This window comes from Miscanthus floridulus, chromosome 7 (genome assembly GCF_019320115.1).
Source record: "Miscanthus floridulus cultivar M001 chromosome 7, ASM1932011v1, whole genome shotgun sequence".
Taxonomy (NCBI): Eukaryota; Viridiplantae; Streptophyta; class Magnoliopsida; order Poales; family Poaceae; genus Miscanthus; species Miscanthus floridulus.
Window position 1 is genome coordinate 72,537,814 of NC_089586.1, and position 21,702 is coordinate 72,559,515.

The window sequence follows — 21,702 nt, forward strand, 5'->3', positions numbered from 1 at the left end:
TGCTTGTGTTGCTACACTTGTGTTCTTATTGTTGTTGAGGTGATTTCTAGAGTTTGAGGCCGACCTACTTGTGTGTGGTATTTCCACCACTTTTAGCTGTCGATCTATGATCTACTACCCTGCAGGAAGCTAAGAAATTTACCCGATCTAAATTTCATTGGGTAGATTTTGAACTGTGAACTAATCTCTCCTGCAGATACGACAATGACGCTATTTGGAGCGACAGTGTCGCGGGTGAACTTGATTTTGGTTTGAGTTGAATTTTTACAGGCCTATTCACCCCCCTCTAGGCGGACCAGAGGTCCTACAAGTTCTCAGGATTCTCCATTGGTCACCGGATTTTTCGGTAACACTGCAGAATCTAGATCTTGGGCTCCCAATGGCTATAAATCTTGTAGAGGCTATAAACAGAGGGCGTGGTCGGCTCTTTTAACTATCTTGGCCATTTCTTGATACACACACCCTCGAAGAGCTCAAGCACACATTCAACTCACTTGCATGCTTAGTGATTGATTTAAAGTGAGATCTAGTGCATTGCTTAGTTGGATTTCATCTCGTGGCATTAAAGAAGTGTGGTGGCAACAGTGTTCTTGTTACTTTTGGTGGTTGCCACCACCTAGACAGTTTGAAGTTAGTTGGGTCGTTGAGCACTTTCTTAGCGATTGTTTGGTGTCTTAGATCAAGAGATTGTGAGGGGTTTTATGTTCACCCTCACAAAATTGACAAAGAGAAACTCTAATGAATGCTTTAATTGGCTGGCTTCTTGTGGCACTCCCGATAGAGTCAAAGTTTGAAATTCCATCGTCGTGGGATGGTTCCATGAGCCACCTTAGATTGCCATGAGGAAGTAACAAGCACTATTTTTTTAACTGTCAACATGCACTATTTTTAAGCTATAATATGGATAATTTGATAATGCAAAGTGATTCTTTACTTGCTATCGTGCAAACTTTCTTAATAATCCCCTTATGTACCATTTGTTTTGTCAGTGGCCTTATATACCACTTGCTATTGTGGATACATGGGATATGAATGTTTGAAATTTGAGTAGCAAGAGATGAAACAGGCTCGTGGATTCGGTCTAAAAAAATGCACCATTTAGACAAAATTGACTCAAATGAGTGGTTCCAAGATACATATATATGGTGCTATTTACCCATATGGAAATGACCATTTCTTTCAATAATATTTTGATAACCCACAAGTTTATTTTCCTTTATAATAACATCGGTATCAAATTAAAAAGAGCTCATGCTAAATATGTAAATAGTATGGATATTTCTCGACCTATCGATCCACTGAAGGACTTCATGAAAAAAAATCTATCATAGCCGAATCCAGAAATTAGTATTCATACATCTTATCGGTATCAAGATATTCAAATTTAAATACATTATCAATACCTCTTTATATATAATCTGACACATGGCACTGCTAATATTATTCGTATAGACAAATTTGAATGCGAGAATAATATTATCATTAGAAATGCTACATGCAGGACGCTCGTCCCTCCGGACGCCCCTTCGTAGCCCTGTATACCAGCCCATAGACCTCTGCTCTGCGTCTGATCGTTTTTTATTACGGTATATCCATGTCCATCTCTTCCGTTGCGCCGGTTGGATAAGAAAAGGAGAAGAAGGCGACAGATCTGCTTCGCTCTACTCCGCGCGTCGACAGTCACCCCACCTGCTCTTGCTCCGTTGGTCACCCCGCTGCTCCTACTCTGCGGCCCGCTCCGCCATAGACGGTCACCCCGCGCTGCTCCTCCTGCTCCACCGCGCCGTCCGTTGCTTCCTGCCGTTGCTACTCTATTGCCCGCTTTGCCTGACGGCGCAAGCACTGCCACACCCACGCGTTGCAATCGCTCACTCGGCCGCCAACTAGCCACTGAGGCCGCCGCGCAAGAAGCATTGGGTCCTGGCGCAGAAGCCCTTCGGCCTCGCCTCCTGCTACAGCTGCGGCGCCCCGATGCATACAATGAAGGAGGCCGCACTGAGATATGATGCATGTTAAAGTGTACATTTTAAATGTTTCGGATGTTTTATAGGTATGTTGCAAGTGTTTCATAAGGATATTGTAAAAGTAGATCGGGATGTTGCACATATTGCAATGAGCTATACACGTATGTTTTAAGTGTATGTTATAAATATTTTATCTGCTACAGACGTATGTTGCAAGTGTTTCATTTTGATGTTTGCATATGTTTTGTAATGACTATACACGTGTTTTTAAAGTTTTTTTTGGTGTTTTACAAGTGTTTTCGGGCGTATGTTGCAAGTGTTCAGCTGTTTTGAACATATGTTACAAGTGTTTCAACCGAATGTTGCAAAAATAAATCGGGTGTTATACATACTACAATACACGTGATAAGGGGAGAGGGCACCAAAGGTCCGTGCGCACGGTTTGGCGACGAGGTGTCGTCCGGACAGCGCGGGCCTCACGTGGATGCGCGAAATGTAGGTTTGGATGAGGATATGCTGGCCTAAGCACGAAATGCAGGTTCGGACATCCGGACACTAGCCTACCATATTATCATTCGTATATCCAATTACATCCGGACACTAGCATTCCATATTATCATTCGTATATACAATTCAGGGAACGCGAGAAATACCGTGTATTAGTATCTGTCTCGGATCCGTTTACACTCCTGGCTCATACAGTTGATTCAGACCCGTTTTCGGGTGGACGACCCTGCCCGGCCGCCCATTGTTTTATGGGGGGAATTCCTTGTATGTCATTAAAAAAGATCGCAATGTCCTGTATGTCTCTGGAAAAGCTCAGCAGTCTTTAGCGCGACTGCTTCAATTTTTTTGTGCCTTTCATGCCACTGCCGCTAGTTTGGGCTCTAACGCCGTCAAACTGCAGGGGTGAAAAGTCAAAAATACCCTTAAGTCTAAATATATCATTAATTTTTTTTGAGTATTTTAACGACTTCAAATGAAAAAAACTCAAAACTAGAAAGTTGTAGATCTCGTCGAGATATATAATTTTCATATAAAAATTATTTTCATTTAATTCCGCAAAAAAATATGATTTTTCTAAGATATATTAATCATATCAAATTATATTTTTTTGCGGAATTAAATGAAGATAATTTTTATATAAAAATTATAGATCTCGGCGAGATCTACCACTTTTTAGTTTTGAGTTTTTTTTATTTAAAGTCGTTAAGATACTTAAAAAAATTAATGACATATTTAAACTTAAGGGTATTTTCAACTTTTCACATATGCAGTTTAACGACATTAGAAACTGACGGCAGTGGCATAGAGGGCAAAAAAAAAAAAAAAATGGAGCAGTAGCGCTGAAGACCGCTGAAAATTTTCAGAGACATTTCGATCTTTTTTTTTTATGGCTTAATTCCTTTTTTTTTAAATTCCTTCCGTGGGCTCTAAAGCTATCGAGATCTTTCGACCTTTTTCCAGAGCGGGCGACGGGGACTCGGGGAGAGGGCACCGGCGGCGATGTCAACGGCGACGGAGGCGGCGAAGAGCGGCACAGCCGCGCCGGTGCGGTGCCAGCGGATCGGCTGCGACGCCGTATTCACCGACGACGACAACCCCGAGGGCTCCTGCCAATACCACCCCTCCGTAAGCTCCTCCTCCTCCTCATCTGACCTCCCCTCTCCTCCCAAAAACCTGGTACCCGGGCAAGACAATTATGAGTCACATCACTGCTTTAAATCCCAAATAGAAAGGGGTTGGCATCTGCTTGCCTGCCCCGAGTACCTGCGCCGGCCCTGCAGTTCTACCACTAGGCTGGATTCCTCAATCTTTGTGCTAAGGTTTAGGGGTGTGGCCAGAGCCTGCACTCAAGCAGGCACATATTTGGCAGCTAGATTCAACTCAGTTGTTGCTAATTCGAAACATAATGTTGGGAACTTTCAGTTTGAGGTGCCGTGCTTATAAGTTACCCGCTCTTTTCTTCTTTGTTGAGGAGAGCTTGTGCTATATGTGACGGGTGAGCAACTGGGGAATGTTTTTGTCCCATGCTAGATGGGTCATGGGTCACATTACAATTCATCAGTATAGTAAAAAAAAGGGTAATGAAGTTTCTTGCCTCCCCACGGGTAGACACTTAAGTCACAGTATTGTTTAGTTTCTTCTGCTGACCAGTTGCCTTATATGCTTAAAATGTTCACTTGATCCGTCTCTTGTAGTGGTCCACTAGCTGCACTAGTTGTGCAAAATGTTTCAGTGAAATGAAAATAGTCAGTACCACCTTTTGTGACTGTTGCAATCTTTTATAGTTGATAACTGTACTTGTCAAAACTCAAAAGTAAATGACTGCAAGACTGGGAAAAGAATGGTTACCTGTTCCACAAGGAACTATTATCTTGCATTATTCAGATTAAATTGACCAATCAGACAACCACAAACACTATATTCGAGGTGATTGTGAATTGGATTGTGACGTTTAAGCCCTTTTCATACTAATGGATACTGCCACTGAAGGTGACTATGGAGTATTAGTGGCACATATAGGATTTTGCACATAGTAGAACCTCATACAAATAACCAGACACTACATTATGCACGCATTCCTGCTTATCTTACATGATGAATTTGAATCGTAATTTTATTTTTCGTCAAGTGTGTTCCAAAGTACAGTTGCTTGCTCCACATTTATTTCACCACTACTGTTCTAAGTTCTAACAGCTCTCCTGATCATTTTTATTCTGTTGCAGGCAGTAAGTTTTCCCCTTTGTTGAGAGGCATTTCTGTTTAGGAAATCATCGTCAGTTTCCTTAAGATATATGTTTTTCAGCCTATGTTTCATGACGGCATGAAAGAATGGAGCTGCTGCAAGCAAAGAAGCCACGATTTCAGCTTATTTTTGCAGATACCTGGGTAAGGATCCCTCTTCCTACCTTGGTATGCACTGAGCCACTGACAATATTTTGACTTCAATATTAGTGTGTACTCCCTCCGTCCAAGAAAGAATGCAATTCTAGCACAGTGTCATGTACTCATGTTTTACTATCTTAAGTTTGACCAATTATAGATAAAACTTATTAATATTTATGATATCAAATAAATACCATTAAATTAATTACGAAATGTATTTTCATAATAAACTGATTTGGAGCAATAAATGTGAATGCCATTCACTATAAGGGTGCGTTTGGACCCGGATAGGATTTTACAATCTGAGAATAAAAACCAGAATCCAATCCAAACAAGGAGGCTTCTAGGAGATTCTATTGTATGTTCACGTAATCCAAAGCAATAATCCAGTATCCCCTCTTCATGAGCTTCTTGGGGATTCTAGTATGAGAATAGACGATTTTACCACTGCTTCAACCTTTGACTGCATACATTATGTTGAAAGAGCCATGGGTATTATAGACATTTTGCTTGTACTGTGAAACCAATGTCAAAAATATAATCTGAGAATCCAAACAAACTAGATTATTACTATTCATAATCCGGATTCTCAAAATCTTTGTCTAGTATCTGGATTTTAATAATCCGTTGAGTTTCCAAACGGGGCCTTAAATTTGGTCAAGCGTGAACTACAAAACTGGCACGCAACCCGTAGTTGCATCCTTTCTTGGACAGAGGGAGTATGATGTACTCTGACATTGTAAGTATGGTTGTCTGGTTGAGAATTGACTTAAACCTAACCAATAATTGGTAATGCCCAAAACAAAATCTAACATCATGTGTGGGAAATCCTTGAGCGATCAAATCACTTGCGCTGCTTCACTAAACTAAATTGGTGTCCCTGCAGGTTGCCCACTATCCAAATGTTTCAGTAATTATCAAAATTAGGTTTCGCCAATAAGTTAGCTTTGCCAAAAAAAAAAAACTTTGCTCTGTGGGGACATGAACCAAACAGGCAAAATTTGTGCTCTGTGAAAATGCAGCTATGTTTGTTTCAAAAAAAAAAAATGCAGCTATGTCAGCAAGTCGTCTTCTCGTATATATTGCTGTTACATCATTGATATTCACAAATTAGATTTATGTTCTATTGTGGCTATTTTATGATAGAGCAAACATTGTATCCAAACATAGCTTTATTACTGAGCAACAACCCCTCCTTTGTATTTTGTGCTCATTTTGTTCTTTACTTACTCCTGGAGTATTTGGAGTTGCTTATACATGATAGTAACACAATAAAGTCTTTTATAAAGATACAGTATATGGCAGTTTCTCTGTAAGGCTCTGCTGCCTGAAAGGGGGGAAATCAGTTTGCAGTTGTTTGGATTCACTTCTGTGTTGTTTGGGTTTCATATGACATTAAGATTTTTGTTGCTTCGGACCAATGTTATCAGATTGTCTAGTCGAGGCTAGTTGTAAGACCACTGATAAGACGGATTAGTCGTCATCAGGGCCGGTTAGTCGGTCATGTAGGGTGTGTTTGGTTTCCTGCCTTTCTTCTAGCCTAGCTAGGAAATAAGCTAGGCTAGCCTAAGCCTGCCCCTAGCAAGCCAAGATGGACTTGTTTGGTTGCATACACTATCTAAGCCTGGCTAGCAGCTAGTGTGTTTGGTTGGCTGGTTTGGCTGGGATAGAGTCGCCTCTTCTTTGTGCAGGTAAGTTTACCACCTTTGAGGCAATGTATCGAACACCTGGTGAACACCACTCGCCACCTCTCGCAGCCACCTCTTGCAATGCACATCCAGTCGCCTGAGCGCGCCGCCGCCGCGTGCCCCAACCAGTCAAGCGCCGCCGCTGCGCTAGAGGCCGCTGACGCCCATGCGCGAGACGCCCAAGGACGTGAATCCGAAGGTGCCACCAGACAGCGACTTCGAGCTCAGCGCGCTCGCGGTCCCCATCCACTCATCCCCGAGCTCAGCGCGCCCCCCATCTGGCCATCCCAGAGCTCAGTGCGGTCCCCATCCGGTGGTGTGGCGTCCCCCATCTGGCCATCCCAGTACGCGAAGCACCAGTACGCCGTCCCCATCTAGAGTGGCGTGCACGGGAGCCTCGGCGGTGATGGAGACAGTGCGGCGGCCATCCTCGGCGATGACGGAGGGCAGCACGGGCCTTCCTTGCGCGGCCCTCCGAGCTCCAGTGAGCTCGCCAACGCGCCATCCTGTAACTGCACGCCACTTCGGCCATTGCGCGTCGCTCCGCCATGCCGAGCGCGGAGATGCAGAGGGCTGCTGGAGAGAGGGCGCGGGGAGAGGGCGCTGGGGAGTGGGCCGCCGGAGAGGGGGCACGGGGAGAGGGCGCGGCGCCGCCAGCGGCCTGGGGCCGGGCTCCCAGGCGGAGGTTGAAGACGCGGGCGGTGAGGAGACCTCAGTTCGGGGCTTAGCCAAGCCTGGCTCCCAAAGAACGGCCAGCCTCTGCGTTTTTCTGGAGCCAGGCTTAGGGGTGGTGGGTGTCTTCCTGAAGCCTGGCTTGAGCCTCCAAACAGGCAACCAAACAACCTGAAGGGTGGTTTCCTGGAGCCTGGTTGGGGCTTAGCCACCCAACCAAACAGGCCCGTAGTCGTCCAGGACCCTAGATGGACGATTACCCATGTATATATAGTGTAAATGTATGTAAACACCATCATAAATTGGCAAATGAAAGAGGCAAACAAAGCAAGCAGCCAAGCACTTCAGTTGGTTGATGATGAACCTGCGACTGCTGCAGCTTGAGCACGGGGTGCTGCTGCTTGAGAACCTGGAGGCGGAGATGCCTGAGAATTGAGAACCACCTGCTGCCACTGCAGCTTGACTGCTTGAGGACAGGCGCGAGGAAAGGAGCTCCTCCAGGTTCTAGGTGCTGGTGGGAGGACCAGAAGGAGGCGGGAGGAACAAGCAGCGCAGAAAAAATGAGCACATTTCCGTGCGAGCGTGAAAAAAAGCAGCGTCTACGCGACTTGGGAGCTTCTCCTCTCCTCCTGTCTACGATATGTACATTGGAAACCTAATAGGTCTGCTAAGACTGACCCAAAATCTTCCCTCACCACAAAAGTTACTTGGGCTGGGCAACTAGTTGTCTGGGTGGCCTATGATTAGTCGGACAATTAAGTTTCTAGTCGAGGTAATTGGATCAAGGGGTCTAATCGAGGTCCTTGTTACGATAATAAGGGCAACTAATTCCAATTAGTCGTCCTATTTAACAACATTGCTTTGGACATATTATGTTCAATGCATTTCCATTACGCTGCAGAGCAAACGAAGGTATGCTTCTGATTTGAATATAATGTAAATATGATGCTTTGCCTTTTCCTTACTCCCTTGGATCCCAAATATAAGTCAATTAGGCTTGGGCACAAGAACTAGGGTATGGAGTACAGTGACCCTATTACCCATCAATGATTGCTTGAGTTGAGATAGATGACAAGTTGTGCTGCATTGATTAGGGTGCATCTAACTAGGTGCAGACATGGAAGAATGAGAGTAAAAGGTGCATTGGAGTTGTAATGGACTTATATTTGTGCATTTGAGAGAAGGCTAGATGGACTTATATTTGGGATCAGAAGGAGTAAAAAAAAAGATGTGCTCTTTTTTTACTTCGTGTAATGTGCTAAGTTTACACAAACTATCTCTCTGTGCTTTGGCTACTTGCCATCCAAATATAAAAACCATTGGGCAGATCACCACATCCACTTTGAATATCTGATAATTTGGTGCTTGTGAATTAGCCACCTTGCTTTTCATAGTAATATGCAGGTGTATTTCATATTTGGATGCTCACGTTTAATTTTTGGTGTCTTGACTTAAATTTGTAAACTGCAGTATATCTCTTATAATTATATATAGTTCTAACTATAAAAGTGCACATGTCATTTATAGACAAGGCTAAACGCCTAAACCTAACCTATCGAAAGGACCCAGATGTCACCGAAAGGAGTTTTGAATTGGCAATTATGCAATATAAAACAAACTTGAAAAAAAGTCAGTGAAAATGTGCCAAGCCGGTTGGCCAATTTTCACAAAGAATATGCAAAGTATAACAACCCCCTTTTGATTTCTAAATGCTTTTATAGATGTTCATTAGCAAGTTTGTGTTGCCACTACACTCACAAACAATCAAGCATCTACCTAGGCCAAAGCGAAAACATAGTTATTAGATATAAATGTGAATATGATGTGAACCAAATTGGAGAGACAAGATTTGTATCCCGAAGTTTTTTAGCTTCACCAAAGTGAACCCTGAGGAAGCCCAAAGTGACCCAAGGGCCAAGATAAAGCCGTCTCTTTAAAACCACTTCACTCGATTCACTAGCTTGCACCGGCGGCGGAGCGTAGTGGTGGCCAACCTAGGCACCGCCCCCTTCCTCCACACTAGTCTCGATCACTGCATCTCTGGTCACTAGTTATCATCTAGCTAGTGCTGTTGCGAAAAAATAGAAAACAAAAAACACGAGTACAAGGCATGTGTTGAAGAAAAAGAATACGATGGTTTGTAAGCTTTTACGTCTAGACTGTGAAGGTGTTTGAGGATCACAAGCAAATGGGCTATAACTAAACTATGCTAAGCTAACAACACGATGTACGCAACAGTTTAACAGAGCTGTATTGAGCCAAGCAAGTAAAGACAACTGGGAATGTTGGTGTCAGGCGTAAGCATGCCGTCGTGGAGGTGGAGCGTCTTGCCTCGTTGCTGACTTGTCTAGGCATCATCAGTATAAATTGGGCCCCTTACTTTTGTGTCACACTCCGCCACTGCTAGCTTGATCTTTTTTCTTCCTGGGGCACGATAGCCCTAACAAATTTCTCACAGCACTCCATGAGCTAGGATTGAGCTCACTTAAACCACAGAAATACAACAAAGGGGAGGATGTGGAGAGCTCTAATGGCTTTCTGACTGTTAGAGGATGCAAAAAAAACAGTAGTAGCAAGACAAGGCAGGAGAGGATGGGTACAAATACCTATTCTCCATAAACTAGCCGTTAGAAAAAGGATGTTAAAACCAACATTGCCTTTTTCCTCTAACTAGCAAGTTGAGATTTGAAATTGTGGAACTTTGTATGAAGTAAGTCTTTGTCATCAACTACCTCAATATATGGACCCACCAAGGATGGAGATCATAAGTAGTTAAATCCTCATTAGAATCCTTGTTGGACAAACCGGCCTAAACGATTTCCTCTGAGCCAGCACACTCACAAAATACATGTTAGTGTTTCTGTTGGCTTTTCGCCAAGTTTTCCTTGAGAACTTTAGACCTTGTATTTTGACCAATGTTGCACCCCTCTTAAGTAATACATACCTATGCTCAATCAAAGATATACAATAATTCGCATCTTGAGCTTCTATATGTCCAATTAATGCCACCATTTAGTCAATCTCAACCTGAGGGCTTTCAACATCGCATGCAAGTGAGCAAATCTCCCTTGAACTAATGACTTCCACACCATGTGATCAAGACTTCACTTTTCATCCGTATAAGTCACCACAACATATGATTCAACAATTTCTTGCTAACATTGCATGGCTCATCATGGCTTGATTAGTTCCTCGGAGTTAACACATGTACTTGCTTCTGCACCTATAGCCTTGGTTCCTTGGTCCTCAAACCATTATTTGACCTTTACCTTTGCTTTGTACCTTAAAGACATAGCCTTGATTTAATCATTTACCCTATTTTGTATCATCAACAACATTCAACTTGAAATCCATTTTTCCTGTATCCAGTTTATGCAAATCATCAATAACAATGATTATGCATAAGCTGCAATCTTCATTCATTTGCTAGGTGATATAATCTTAATTATCCAACCATCTTGTAAATGAGCTTCCAACTAATGAGGCCAGGGATATACATATGGTGTCTCTTCTCTCTTTTCAACTCTATACAGTGGTAGAGGACGGATATAAATTGAGGTGTGGCACAACTATACCAATAAAGCTCCATGGTTCGATTTATAGTAAAGACATAGGAAAAAAAACACTAGAAAAAACTAAGATATAAAAGAGGAGAAGATGATGCAAAAAAAAAAACCAAGGTATGGCGGAGGTCCTACCTAGCCATATTGAGTCCTCTGACACTAACTCTATACTTGTCATTTGATTATTTATAACACATCTTGTTAGGACTAATCATTTGACCAAATTTGAAACCCAAATGCCACCAGAGACTGAATTGACATAAGTTACCAACAGCAATTGTAGGCAATGAGTTGATATAAGTGCTTGATTTCAAATCGTCGGATGGTTATGTAATTTATGATCACCACTACCTTCAAGTGACTTAGATGACCATTAAGTTGTAGGCAACATCTGACTAAAATTAATAAAGAAAGAATAAAGAAGGCTAAGTGGTAGTTGCTTATATATATCTAACTATCTAAGGTTAAGAGTTGTGGGTTATGGTTGACCATAAGTTGCTTGATTTATATTTCACTGTAGACTCTGAAGTGATTTGATTTATCAGCAGTTGACGAAAAGTGCTTCTGATGGTTAAGTGGCAGAACACACTAGTAGAAATGTGTGGAAAATTATCTAATAAAATCTGCATGAATGGGCTCAGCTCAACATATTTATTGTACTCTCCATGGAGATCCAGATATACGTCTCAGTTTGCTGGTGAATAAGTATTCAAGAATTGATGTCTTTTCTACCATTATTCGTTATGAAATAGTGTTTTTAAGCTGGTCTACGTTCTGGTTTTGATCATGGTATTTTATCATTATAGACCAATATCATTCAACCACCTCTTACATCACCAGAGAAAGAAGTAACTGACCGCATGCTCTATTTTGGTGTAGATGCACAACAGGAAAGCATACAACCGAAAAACCAATCACAAAAGCTGTTTCAACTAATAAGCCTATAAAGGCAACACCAATCCAGACTTCTAAGCAGGGTGTGGGAGTTGATGCGTGTGCAAGGTGTCGTCAAGGTTTCTTTTGCTCTGATCATGGTGAGTTTGTGTTAACAGTAATCTTGTTTTTGTTAAACTGATTGATTCCTATTTGCAAGTGCTAGCAGTTTAGCACCCTGCACATATTTTTGACCATACCATATGGTCCTTTACAGTAATAATTTGGTAAAGAGCATTATTAGCTACCTATTAAAAAAATTGTTAAGTGGAGCTTGTGTTGCTATGTTTTCAGGATCACAGCCCAAGCCACAAAAACCAGCTGCTACTGATGATACAAACAAGGAACCTGTTGAGAAATCCCCTGTCCCACCGCCCAAGAAAAGGATCGATATAAATGAACCGCGGATATGTAAAAATAAAGGATGTGGTAAATCCTATAAGGAGAAGGATAACCATGATTCTGCATGTGACTACCATCCAGGTCCTGCCGTTTTCCATGACAGGATGAGAGGGGTATGTATCTGTTCAAAGTTATATATGTTGATTTCTGGCTCTGTAAATAACTATTCTCGCCATCCCTAAACCCTATGTCTGTTCTTGCAGTGGAAATGCTGTGATGTTCATGTCAAGGAGTTTGATGAGTTTATGGAGATACCTCCATGCACAAAGGGTTGGCATAATGCTGATGCGGTGTGAATTCACACCATGCTTAAGCTATTTTCGTGTTGTATCTCGTACCATGTAAACACCATCGTGCTTTGATTTATTGAGAATTTCATTTGAAAGTTTGAGAAAACTTTGAGGTTTAAGCTTTGCGCATGGTGGTTGCCTAGAAATCTTACGTGATTCTCGTTGTACTCTGGACCATAACTTGAAACAACATTTGGCGTCTGAATTTAAATTGGATTTTTACCTGTTTGATTGAAGCTGAAGGTTTTTCATATTTAACCGTGTCAAAGCCAGAGAGGTTAGCGCATGTTGCAGAGCAGTAGAGGTGATGTGTAGTGTGTTTCTTGTGTGTGTTCCATTATCACCAATTTACCATGGCTGCTGGTGAAGCCCTGTTCGTGTACTGGCTTGCTCGGTTTGAGCAGGCAGAGCCTGGACCATGCAATAGTTTGTTATGCTGCTCGCCTGGACCAGAAAGTTGTTGCCGATCTTCTGCTGGCACGGTTACATTTGTAATGAAACGTAGCTGCGCTCTTTACTTTGTGGAACACACAGTCTCTTGCATTATTGGCTGCTGTTTTCGCGTGCATACACTTGGTATTATGTCATGGATACCTGAAGATTACTTGGAACCGGACATGGGGATCAAATATAGGTAGTACGTACTAGTAATACTTTGGACACGGCAGCGTTCACGTTCAAGGGATGCCGATGATCGGGATGAAAGGGAAGAAGAAGATGAGAGGCAGTCCTCCAAAACTGAAGGGCGGGCTGTTGCCTCCCGCGAACGGCGGAGGCCACACCGGCGTCTGCACCGCCGGGGGCGCCGGCCTCAGCTCCGGCTCCGGCGGGGCGTTCCTCTGGTGGTCATGGTCACGGTCGGCCGCCATGGTGGTCGCGACAGCGGAGCTGCCGCTAGCTGCGGCGCACCTTGTGAAGAAGGCGAGGCGGGAGCCCAAGACATACGAGGAGGCGGCGGCGGCGGAGCCAGGCGCCCGGTCCGGGACGACGCGCGCGACCGTGAGCCGCTGCGGCGCGCAGAGCTGCTCCGTGGCGCCGAGGACCCTGGCCGCGCACGGCGAGGCCACCGAGGCTGACGCTCCTGGCACGGCCACGTCGAAGTTGCCGCGCCCGTCGGTCTGCGCAGCGTGGAGGCCCGCGCCGCCGCCGTCACCGGCGCATTTCACCGCCACGACCACACCTGTTATACCAAACACAAAAGGCACGAGCGCGCATGTGCATGTCACGCTCGGACTCTCAGGCGCCGCGCGTCGGCCTGGCTGACACGACAGGGGACAAGCGAGACCACCAGTGTCCGTACGTACCGGAGAGGTCGTGTCCCGCGGCGCAGTCGAGGCAGGCGACGGAGCCGCGGAGGCGGGGCGCGGCGCTCTCGCACGGCACCGCACCGAGCGCGACGGCGAGGAGCAGCAGGAGCGCCCCGACGAGGGGAACCCGAGGAGCCATTGGCGATCTGCTTGGACAAGGATCGGAAAGCTAGCGCGTCGACCGTTGAGACCGCCTGCTGCTCGCTTACCAGATGTGTTATGTGTACGCGCTCAACGCTGTCGCGGGTACTTGTAGTCCGAGGAGAGGAGATTACATCGGGGGGGTGGCTGGCGGTATTGAGATCACGGCGGCCGGCCATCATGTAGCGTTGCCACTGGCCAACCAACTTGTCAGCCTGTACGCGGGCACTGGCGCTCAACTGAACTCATCAAGCAACGGCATAAATAGCCAGCTCTGAACCTCCCAACAAAAACAGAGAGCGGAAGACAAGTCCACCGCGGCCGCGGCCGCTCGCCAGGCTCTTCGTAGCACCACCAGTCAGCCATTGAAGCATCGGGCCCGTAGGCTGTAGCGTGGAGTAAACACACCGCTCGTATTTGGACAAAGCGGCACGGTGGGGCAGCGGGAGCGTGGGAGATGGTTTTAGTACCACATCGGGACTAGGCAATGTGCCGATATTAATGAAGTTTTTTTTTTTTCCGTATCGGTTTCTATCCTCATTAAATGACTTGTCACGTAGGCAAAACGCTGACATGGCAACGTAATTAATGAAGAAAGAGAGCAAAAATCATAGAAATGGTTTCCTCATGAAGAAATCAGGTCTTCTCTTGACCCAATGCAACAAGAAACCATGATATCGCCATTGGGGAGAAACCACCAGTTTCTATGGGGCTCGTGCCGCACTCCCATTGGAAGAAGAAGAAGATAGAGTTGGGAGAGAGAAAGAGAAAATAATTATTACTCATAGAAACCATGGGTTGGAAAGCAGTACTTTTTGGTGCGGTATCCTATATTATAGAAACTACTAGTTTCTTTCATTGGGACTGCCCTTAGGGTCATCAAACGTCGACATTAAACTTTCTACTCAAGGTCAAGGGTTGATGAAGACTTGAAGAGAGTACTTTTTTTAGAATAGAATTACTTGAAGAGAGTACTAGTAGCATGGAAGAAATGGCTTTGGGCTTAATTAAGAATTTAAGATCGTACATCATCCTACACCCTGTTCGTTTGATCGTATCAGCCATGTTTATCAGCCATGATATAGTATTTTTCTCTCGCAACAAAACAGCATCAGCCGGCTTATAAGCCACAGAAACGAGAAGCGAACATGGTGCTAATATATGGTTTCTCAAAGATGGGCTTGTGATGTCGGCCCATGCAAGCTGAGGGAGTTCTTTATTTGAAATTATAAGCTTTATTTATAATTGTGACATTTCTTATTCTTATTTCTGCGAAACAGAGTACATACGCAGTTACTCATATACATGTACGAACACTCACCACACCGTGTCACCACAAGCGTCTTGCTATCAACAAACACATCACTGAAAGAGTAGCGGTATTAAATCCTAGACTTTCAGAAAAATACGAGCACCGAGGGTTTGAACCCGTATATAAAGGTTCCACCACGAGAAACCTAAGTGTTGCTGATAAATGTTTTGATTTGGTTATAGTTAACTTCACTTGGCTTCTGTTTATCAATGACCGTCACAAGTCACCAAGGATGCTCCCTCTCACTCGTATCCACCTCAAGGCATATGTATTGGGGTGACAAAATAACTAATTTCTACTACAATCTACTCTAACACATGTGATTGAGATAAATACAAGTGTAGTCAAATGAGCTCTAAGGGAAAATAACTCATTCTTATTGTAGTAAAGAATTTCTACTTGATTGTTTTTGTTTCAAAGATAGAGGGAGGCAAATATCAATTAGGAGCATCATCCGAGCTCAAATCTCGTCTCGTTTTTTGGCCAATAATCTCTACTATCGTACCCCACTTGTCATCATAGACAACATTAATTTTTGACATCAATCTTGTCACACTTTCATATGTAGCAAACAATTTGCTATTGTTACAAAACTATGGGACACCATTCTTTTTTTTTTGGTAAAATGTCGTTGTGGGGTCAGGTAATAAACCAAACAACCCTTACTTCTTGTTCAGCTTCTCCATCCATCTCTTAAAGATGGTGTCATTCATGGAAATATTTTTGCAAGGAATCTTTATATTTATTAAATTAAGATAAGGTGGCTCTAGAATGGCTTTTGTTGTCCGAGTGAAGCTGTTTGGGACATGTGTAAGGATATGCTGGCAGTTGGACCTGAGTTGTCGAATAGAGGAAGGTCAAGGCCAAGAGCTTTGAACTACAAGCCGAAGGGGATATCCCTTGATTCCTCTCTACAGCTCTTCTCCCTCTAGAGTTCTATGTTTCACTTGCTACTTCTCTGATCCTCAGTGCTTTTCTTCCAACCCTATCTACACTACTGCTAACAATTGGTGTCATAATTTCCTCTAGATACCAACAGTAATCCAATTCGTACATGGACCCTTGTTCTATGGCCCCTTTGTCACTTTTATTGGACCCTTGTTGCAGCTTACCGACAGTAATCCAATTCGTACATGGATCAACAAGACTAGTAAGTATGTAAGTGGGGTCCTATACATGAATCAATGGCGCCAAGTAAACAAACATTCTTCGGAGTCTACTAATTGCTAAGTCCATGCAAGACGTAAAACATAGTGAAGGTAGTGATCAACCATGTGATTGAGGAAATTCTTGTTGCTAGAGTTGCATCATAATTAGAGTCACTACCATAGCTACGGTTAGGAAGCCAAATGGTCATTTTGTTCCACATGTCTTTTTCTATATATCCTAGTCATATTGAATGTGCCTATTTACCCCACCTAAATGAGTTTCCATTGATACCGGTGTAACACCCTCGGTGTTACACTGTATAGTCTTTTGCTAAAATACTGCATGAGCATCATATTTATGTGTAAATGTGTGTGATATAGGGTGTAAAGCAATGTACGTAACTTGAAACGATCATTGGAAACGCGAAATGAAAGTTACATTCCATGTCGCGTTATATCACTTAGGGTTTTAAACGAATTTTTATTGAATGAAAACACTATAGAACGCATATACGGAACTTTAATAGGGTTTGTAGTACAAGCTTCGTAGGTGGCGGTGAAATACTTGCAGTCAAGAATGGGATTCACTAGCTAGCATACTTAATAGCTTGGAAATCGAATTCGACGCGAAACCGATCAAGACGTAGTCAAATTTCTTAAGTTAGAAAATGGTTTGACGAGGCTAAGTTTGTGAATTTTTGTAGGAGAATCGGGTTTAGGAGTGATGGGGTATTAGGGTTTGTTTTAGTAGCTTAACATGCCCTCTCGGGTATAGAATAGGTGGTTTAGCAATGGGATCATTGAGTTGGTTTTTTTGGGACGCTTTAAAAAGCATGCAAGGCACGCGGTCACCATGCCTCAGTTCAGCTCGGCGCCATAGCACTGGCTTGCCCAAGCGTGCACACCCGCATTGCCGTTGCTGCACCCTGGCACGCGACTCACGCGCGCACGCGAACGCCGCGCCCGGCGGGCCTGGCCGCTCTGCCACCACCGCCGTCGTCGCATGTCCGCTGCCCTGGCAAGTCCGCTGTCGTCTGCTTCGCCATGTCGTTGCCTGCGTTGCATCACATCATGGTGCTACTGCTAGCCGCGACTGCAAGTGCTGAGCCACCCGCGTGCGCTCGCACTGCTTGCGTTGCGTTCGCCTGAGTCGTTCTACCACCATCGTCGCGTCCGTCTGAGCCGCTCTGTCGCCTCGTGCTCGCTTGCATGGGACCGTGCGTGTGGCCGCACTTGGCCTACTGTGGCCGACACATGGGCCTATCCGCACTGTTGCCTTGCCGCGTGTGGGCTTGCCACACCTGCCCATTGCCATCCCATCCGCACTCGATGCGACGCTGCGCTGCTGCCCCTCCCTAGACCGGCGCCAGCCACTACGGCGCACAGGGCCGAGCCATCGTCGGCTTGCGATTTATGGCCATGCAGCCAACCGTTCTTGAGCACGTTTCGCTGTCCCCCATCGCCCTATAGCACATGCGTGCTTGAACTTCGAGTTGACAGCAACGTCCTTCCACAGCAATGTCGAGCCAAGCCATGCCAGTGTTTCCCCTGTTTCCTCTGTCGCCATGGTTGCCGAACCTGCACCTTCAATTTGGCGTGGTGGAGTCATCTCGGTCCAATTAACCCTGTCTACGGCTTCGCGGTGTAGTCAGCCATCCACCCGATCTCATCGTGTAGTGATCCTTGCTGTGCCATGCTCCAATTTGGAGCTTTCTTCCCGTCGGATCGTTAAGACCGTCTCGACACGCGTCGACGGTAAGGCCCCCACTCCAGAGCTGCTCGCGTTCGTTCTGTTGCACTGCCAGCTTCGCCTCCACCTACTCATCACCCGGGCGCACCCTTGCTAGGTTGCTATCACCTCCTAGCCACCCCTGACGCGGTCTTGCCACCGCGGTGCACCACCGCACCGTCCGTGCACACGCGGCCAGCTTGGCTCGGGCCGCCTCCGACCGAACTACCACCTCGACAGGGTCTGTGGTGAGTGCCTGGAGCTCACTCGCTACCCTATTTACTCCGGTGTTGTTGTAACTCATCGGAACATCACCGCTTTGTTGTAGGAGCTCCGCCACCGTGGTCCGACTTTACTACGGCGTCCTGGCTCACGTTTTCATCGCCCAGCATCTCGCGTTCACGCCTAGGCAGGTACCGGCTCCTTAGATAGGGTGGGGAGGGTCCTGGGTGCCCGACGGGGGCCGTCGGTGCCACTGGCCGCCACGCCGCGCGTGTGCAGCCAGGTCAAGGACCTCCCTGATGTGAAGATAGGTTGTTGCAGGGGCCGTTTTGCGTAATCGTAGACTGAAGGAATAGTGCGCTTAGGGCTCACACTATTACTGGGTAGTCCAAGGGCGTTTTCACAAGATGACTGACGTGCGCGGGCCTCCCCGTCGCGGGCCGTCATCACGCGGCTGGGCCGCGTCCGCGTGGGCCGCACTGGTGGGTTGCATGCGCACGCAATGCACGGGAGTGGGCCGCGCTGCTTGCTTGTGGGCCGCGTGGTGGATTTAGTTTTCCTTTTTCCAATGAATTAATAATTGTTTATTCAATGTAGTTTTGAGCTGATTTTTGTAAAATTATAGTAAATTTGTAGGTGTTTAAAAATAGTGAAACAAAATTTGTTAGGTTCACAAAAATGCTAACTATCTGTTGGTGTAGTTAGTTTACAATTAGCTGTGATAATGATAGATTCATAAATTCACTTTAGAAAGCTTAGTATTATTTAGCTTAATATTTGTAGGAATTTTTGTGGTAAATTGGTGATAGCTTTAGCCATGAATTTTTTACAGTAGGCTTAGTAGATTATTATGTGCTCACTGTAAATTTTTTAGCCCTAGAATAGATTGATAAATAGAATAGCTAGTATTCCTTGTTTCATCATATATAGAGTAAATCGATATTAAGAATAAGGATTCCTTTAGTTGCTAAGTTAATACATGAAACGTTTCATACCTGTTTAGTGGGAATGATGAGTAATGTAGCGTCTTAGTCGGTAGAGCTAGTTTAGTAGCTTGACAGGTGTATTCGTATTTTAAGAGTTGTTGTCATATTACTAAGTGTTGCATCATCATTTCATGCATGTAGATAATGAGTTGGTAGAGTTCGTGCCTGCAGACGAACAGGACTACGAGGAGATTATTGAGGAGTACGAGGAGGAGATTCTCGTATAGGAGGGAGCCCCGGAGCCATTTGTTGCTGACTTTGTTGACACACCGCCTGCCCAAGGTAAGCCCCGGTGCATAACCTCTATTTTTGAATGATTATTGAATATATATATGATGTGCATTTATGTTACAGGCATTTTATAAAAACTACATACATAGATATATCTACCTATGAGTCCTACTAGTATAGGTCGAGTAGCTGTTATGCTCAGAATATCGATAGCGTGAGTAACCTGTTGTTACTCATAATAGGTGATAATTATGATCACTCATGATAAAATGGTGGAAAGGAAAATGGAGACCGGGTAGGGATATGATTTGGGTATTGGTGGATGTAAGAGGTTATGTCCTGCGTCCAACAGGGCATAGCTTGGTTACACTTTTTCTATGTCTGTGTCGGTTAAAGACCGATCGTTGTATTGGGTTCTAGGCAAGTCACAGACTTATTATCCTGAGCACATACTTGGGTATGGACGTAGGGAAGACTTGTTGCTCTCTTGTCGTGGATTCTGGCTCTTTTCGGACCGACTGATTGAAGACGGGGATGGTGGAGATCTAAGTACCGCACTAAGTCCGAGACTTAGGAGCGGGGGCTTGGAGTCCAAGTTTGGACAGGGACTTGGACTCCGTGACAGGAGAGTGATGGGTTGGTCCTGCTTGTGCCTGGGGTACAAGCGGGGTGTGTGTTTCGGGGTATCCAGCTGGGCACATTGATTCACGAATCGCTGATGTTTCGATACGGCTTGTCTACAGTCTAGCACCGTAGTAAGAACTGAAAGATGAAAGGTGATGAAATGGAACTGATTGCTCAACCCTTGCTTGCAAGTAGAACAGTTGCTTACATAGAATGGCTAGATAATAAAATAATCATAACTGCTAATGATAACATAAATAAGAATTCACTACTAGAAGTACTTTCTACAAAAAGAAACCCAGCAAACCATAAAGCTTATTATATCCCTTGGAGTCGGGAAATTATTCTCACTAGTCGGATAAGTTTTGCGACTACATTGTGTACTCAGGGTTTATTTACCTCTGTTGTAGGTTCAACTTGAGGAGTTCCCGTTGTGTGAAGGATTCTTCTGGTGGGCACAGACGAATCCTTGTTCATTATCGATAGATGTTTATTATCATTCCGCTGTTTAATATTCCACACTCTGAATTTTGTAATGTAATAATGCATTTCTAAGAACTCTGGATATATGAAATAGATTAAGTATTGTAACTCGTTCTCATTATTGGATCCTTGGAGAAAAATGTGGACTATTCGGGCTCTCCCTTGGGGTGTGCCGACGGAACCCGTCCGCTGTAGCTTGCTTTCGGGATACTTAGTGTGTGGTGGAAGACGAGCGTCTTCGTAAGTGCGTTATTTCAGACGGTTCTGCCACATCCGGCAAGCCGGTGGATAGAGAGCGTCAGGCACCTTAGGGTCGGAGAACAATGTGCCCATGTGATTCATCACTCTAGGTTGAACAAACTGAGTTGTTCAGCAAAAGCATCATGTACTTTGCACGGTTGTAGCTGTGTGTTTCACATGGTGCTTTCTGTTGCCTGTTCGCTTCGCTGCTAGGCTGTTCACTGATTTGATACGAGAAAAAAATATTATACCACGATAAGTCAGAAGCGAACATGATGGGAAGATGCAACTGCTGTGGTCATGTTACGAGGTTATACAAGAACATGTGGGCAAACTTTGAATCTGCCACCCGCAGTCTGCAGCGCGTCAACGAAGGAAATCTCGATGCTGCTGTACGTCGTCGCGAGATGCTTAGGCCCTGTTTGGTTGGGCTTTTGGCTTTGGCTTTTGGCCCCAAAAGCCAAAAGCCTAACCAAAGGGGCTGCTTTTGGAGGCTGCTTTTTCAGAAGCAGCTGCTTTTCCGTAGTACATTTTTGAAAGCTGGTTTGACCCTGCTTTTGGGTTTTGGCTTTCTGCTTTTCAAAATTGGTGGAATAAAAAGCTCTTCCATAGTTGTTTCAAGAGAGATAAAGATAGAAGGTATATTTTATACTTGTTTAACCAAATAGCTTTCAGCTTTTCTACAGCTCACAGCCCACAGCAGCTTTCCCACAGCTCACAGTCCACAGCAGCTTTTTCCCACAGCCACAGCTCAACCAAACACACCCTTAGCCTTTCCACATTTAAGGATGGCAACGGGTATATACCCGTCGGGTATCGCCGGAACGTTCTCTTCCCCGCTACGGAGAATTTATCCCGTCCCCATCCCCATTAACTAT

General features: G+C 44.7%; 2 protein-coding genes across 2 annotated transcripts; one reads left to right on the forward strand and one right to left on the reverse strand.

Annotated features, from left to right (window-relative positions):
- Positions 1–3,401: 3,401 nt before the first annotated feature.
- On the forward strand, positions 3,402–12,623 carry LOC136467083 (cysteine and histidine-rich domain-containing protein RAR1-like). Its single transcript, XM_066465631.1, has 6 exons — positions 3,402–3,596; positions 4,694–4,696; positions 4,774–4,856; positions 11,656–11,810; positions 12,004–12,224; positions 12,315–12,623. The coding sequence occupies exons 1-6, from the start codon at positions 3,471–3,473 to the stop codon at positions 12,405–12,407; spliced, it is 681 nt and encodes a 226-aa protein (XP_066321728.1). The 5' UTR covers positions 3,402–3,470; the 3' UTR covers positions 12,408–12,623.
- A 266-nt stretch (positions 12,624–12,889) lies between these two features.
- LOC136467082 (uncharacterized) lies at positions 12,890–13,934 on the reverse strand. Its single transcript, XM_066465630.1, has 2 exons — positions 13,706–13,934; positions 12,890–13,581 (listed from the first exon to the last, which is right to left on the reverse strand). The coding sequence occupies exons 1-2, from the start codon at positions 13,845–13,847 to the stop codon at positions 13,079–13,081; spliced, it is 645 nt and encodes a 214-aa protein (XP_066321727.1). The 5' UTR covers positions 13,848–13,934; the 3' UTR covers positions 12,890–13,078.
- Positions 13,935–21,702: the final 7,768 nt, after the last annotated feature.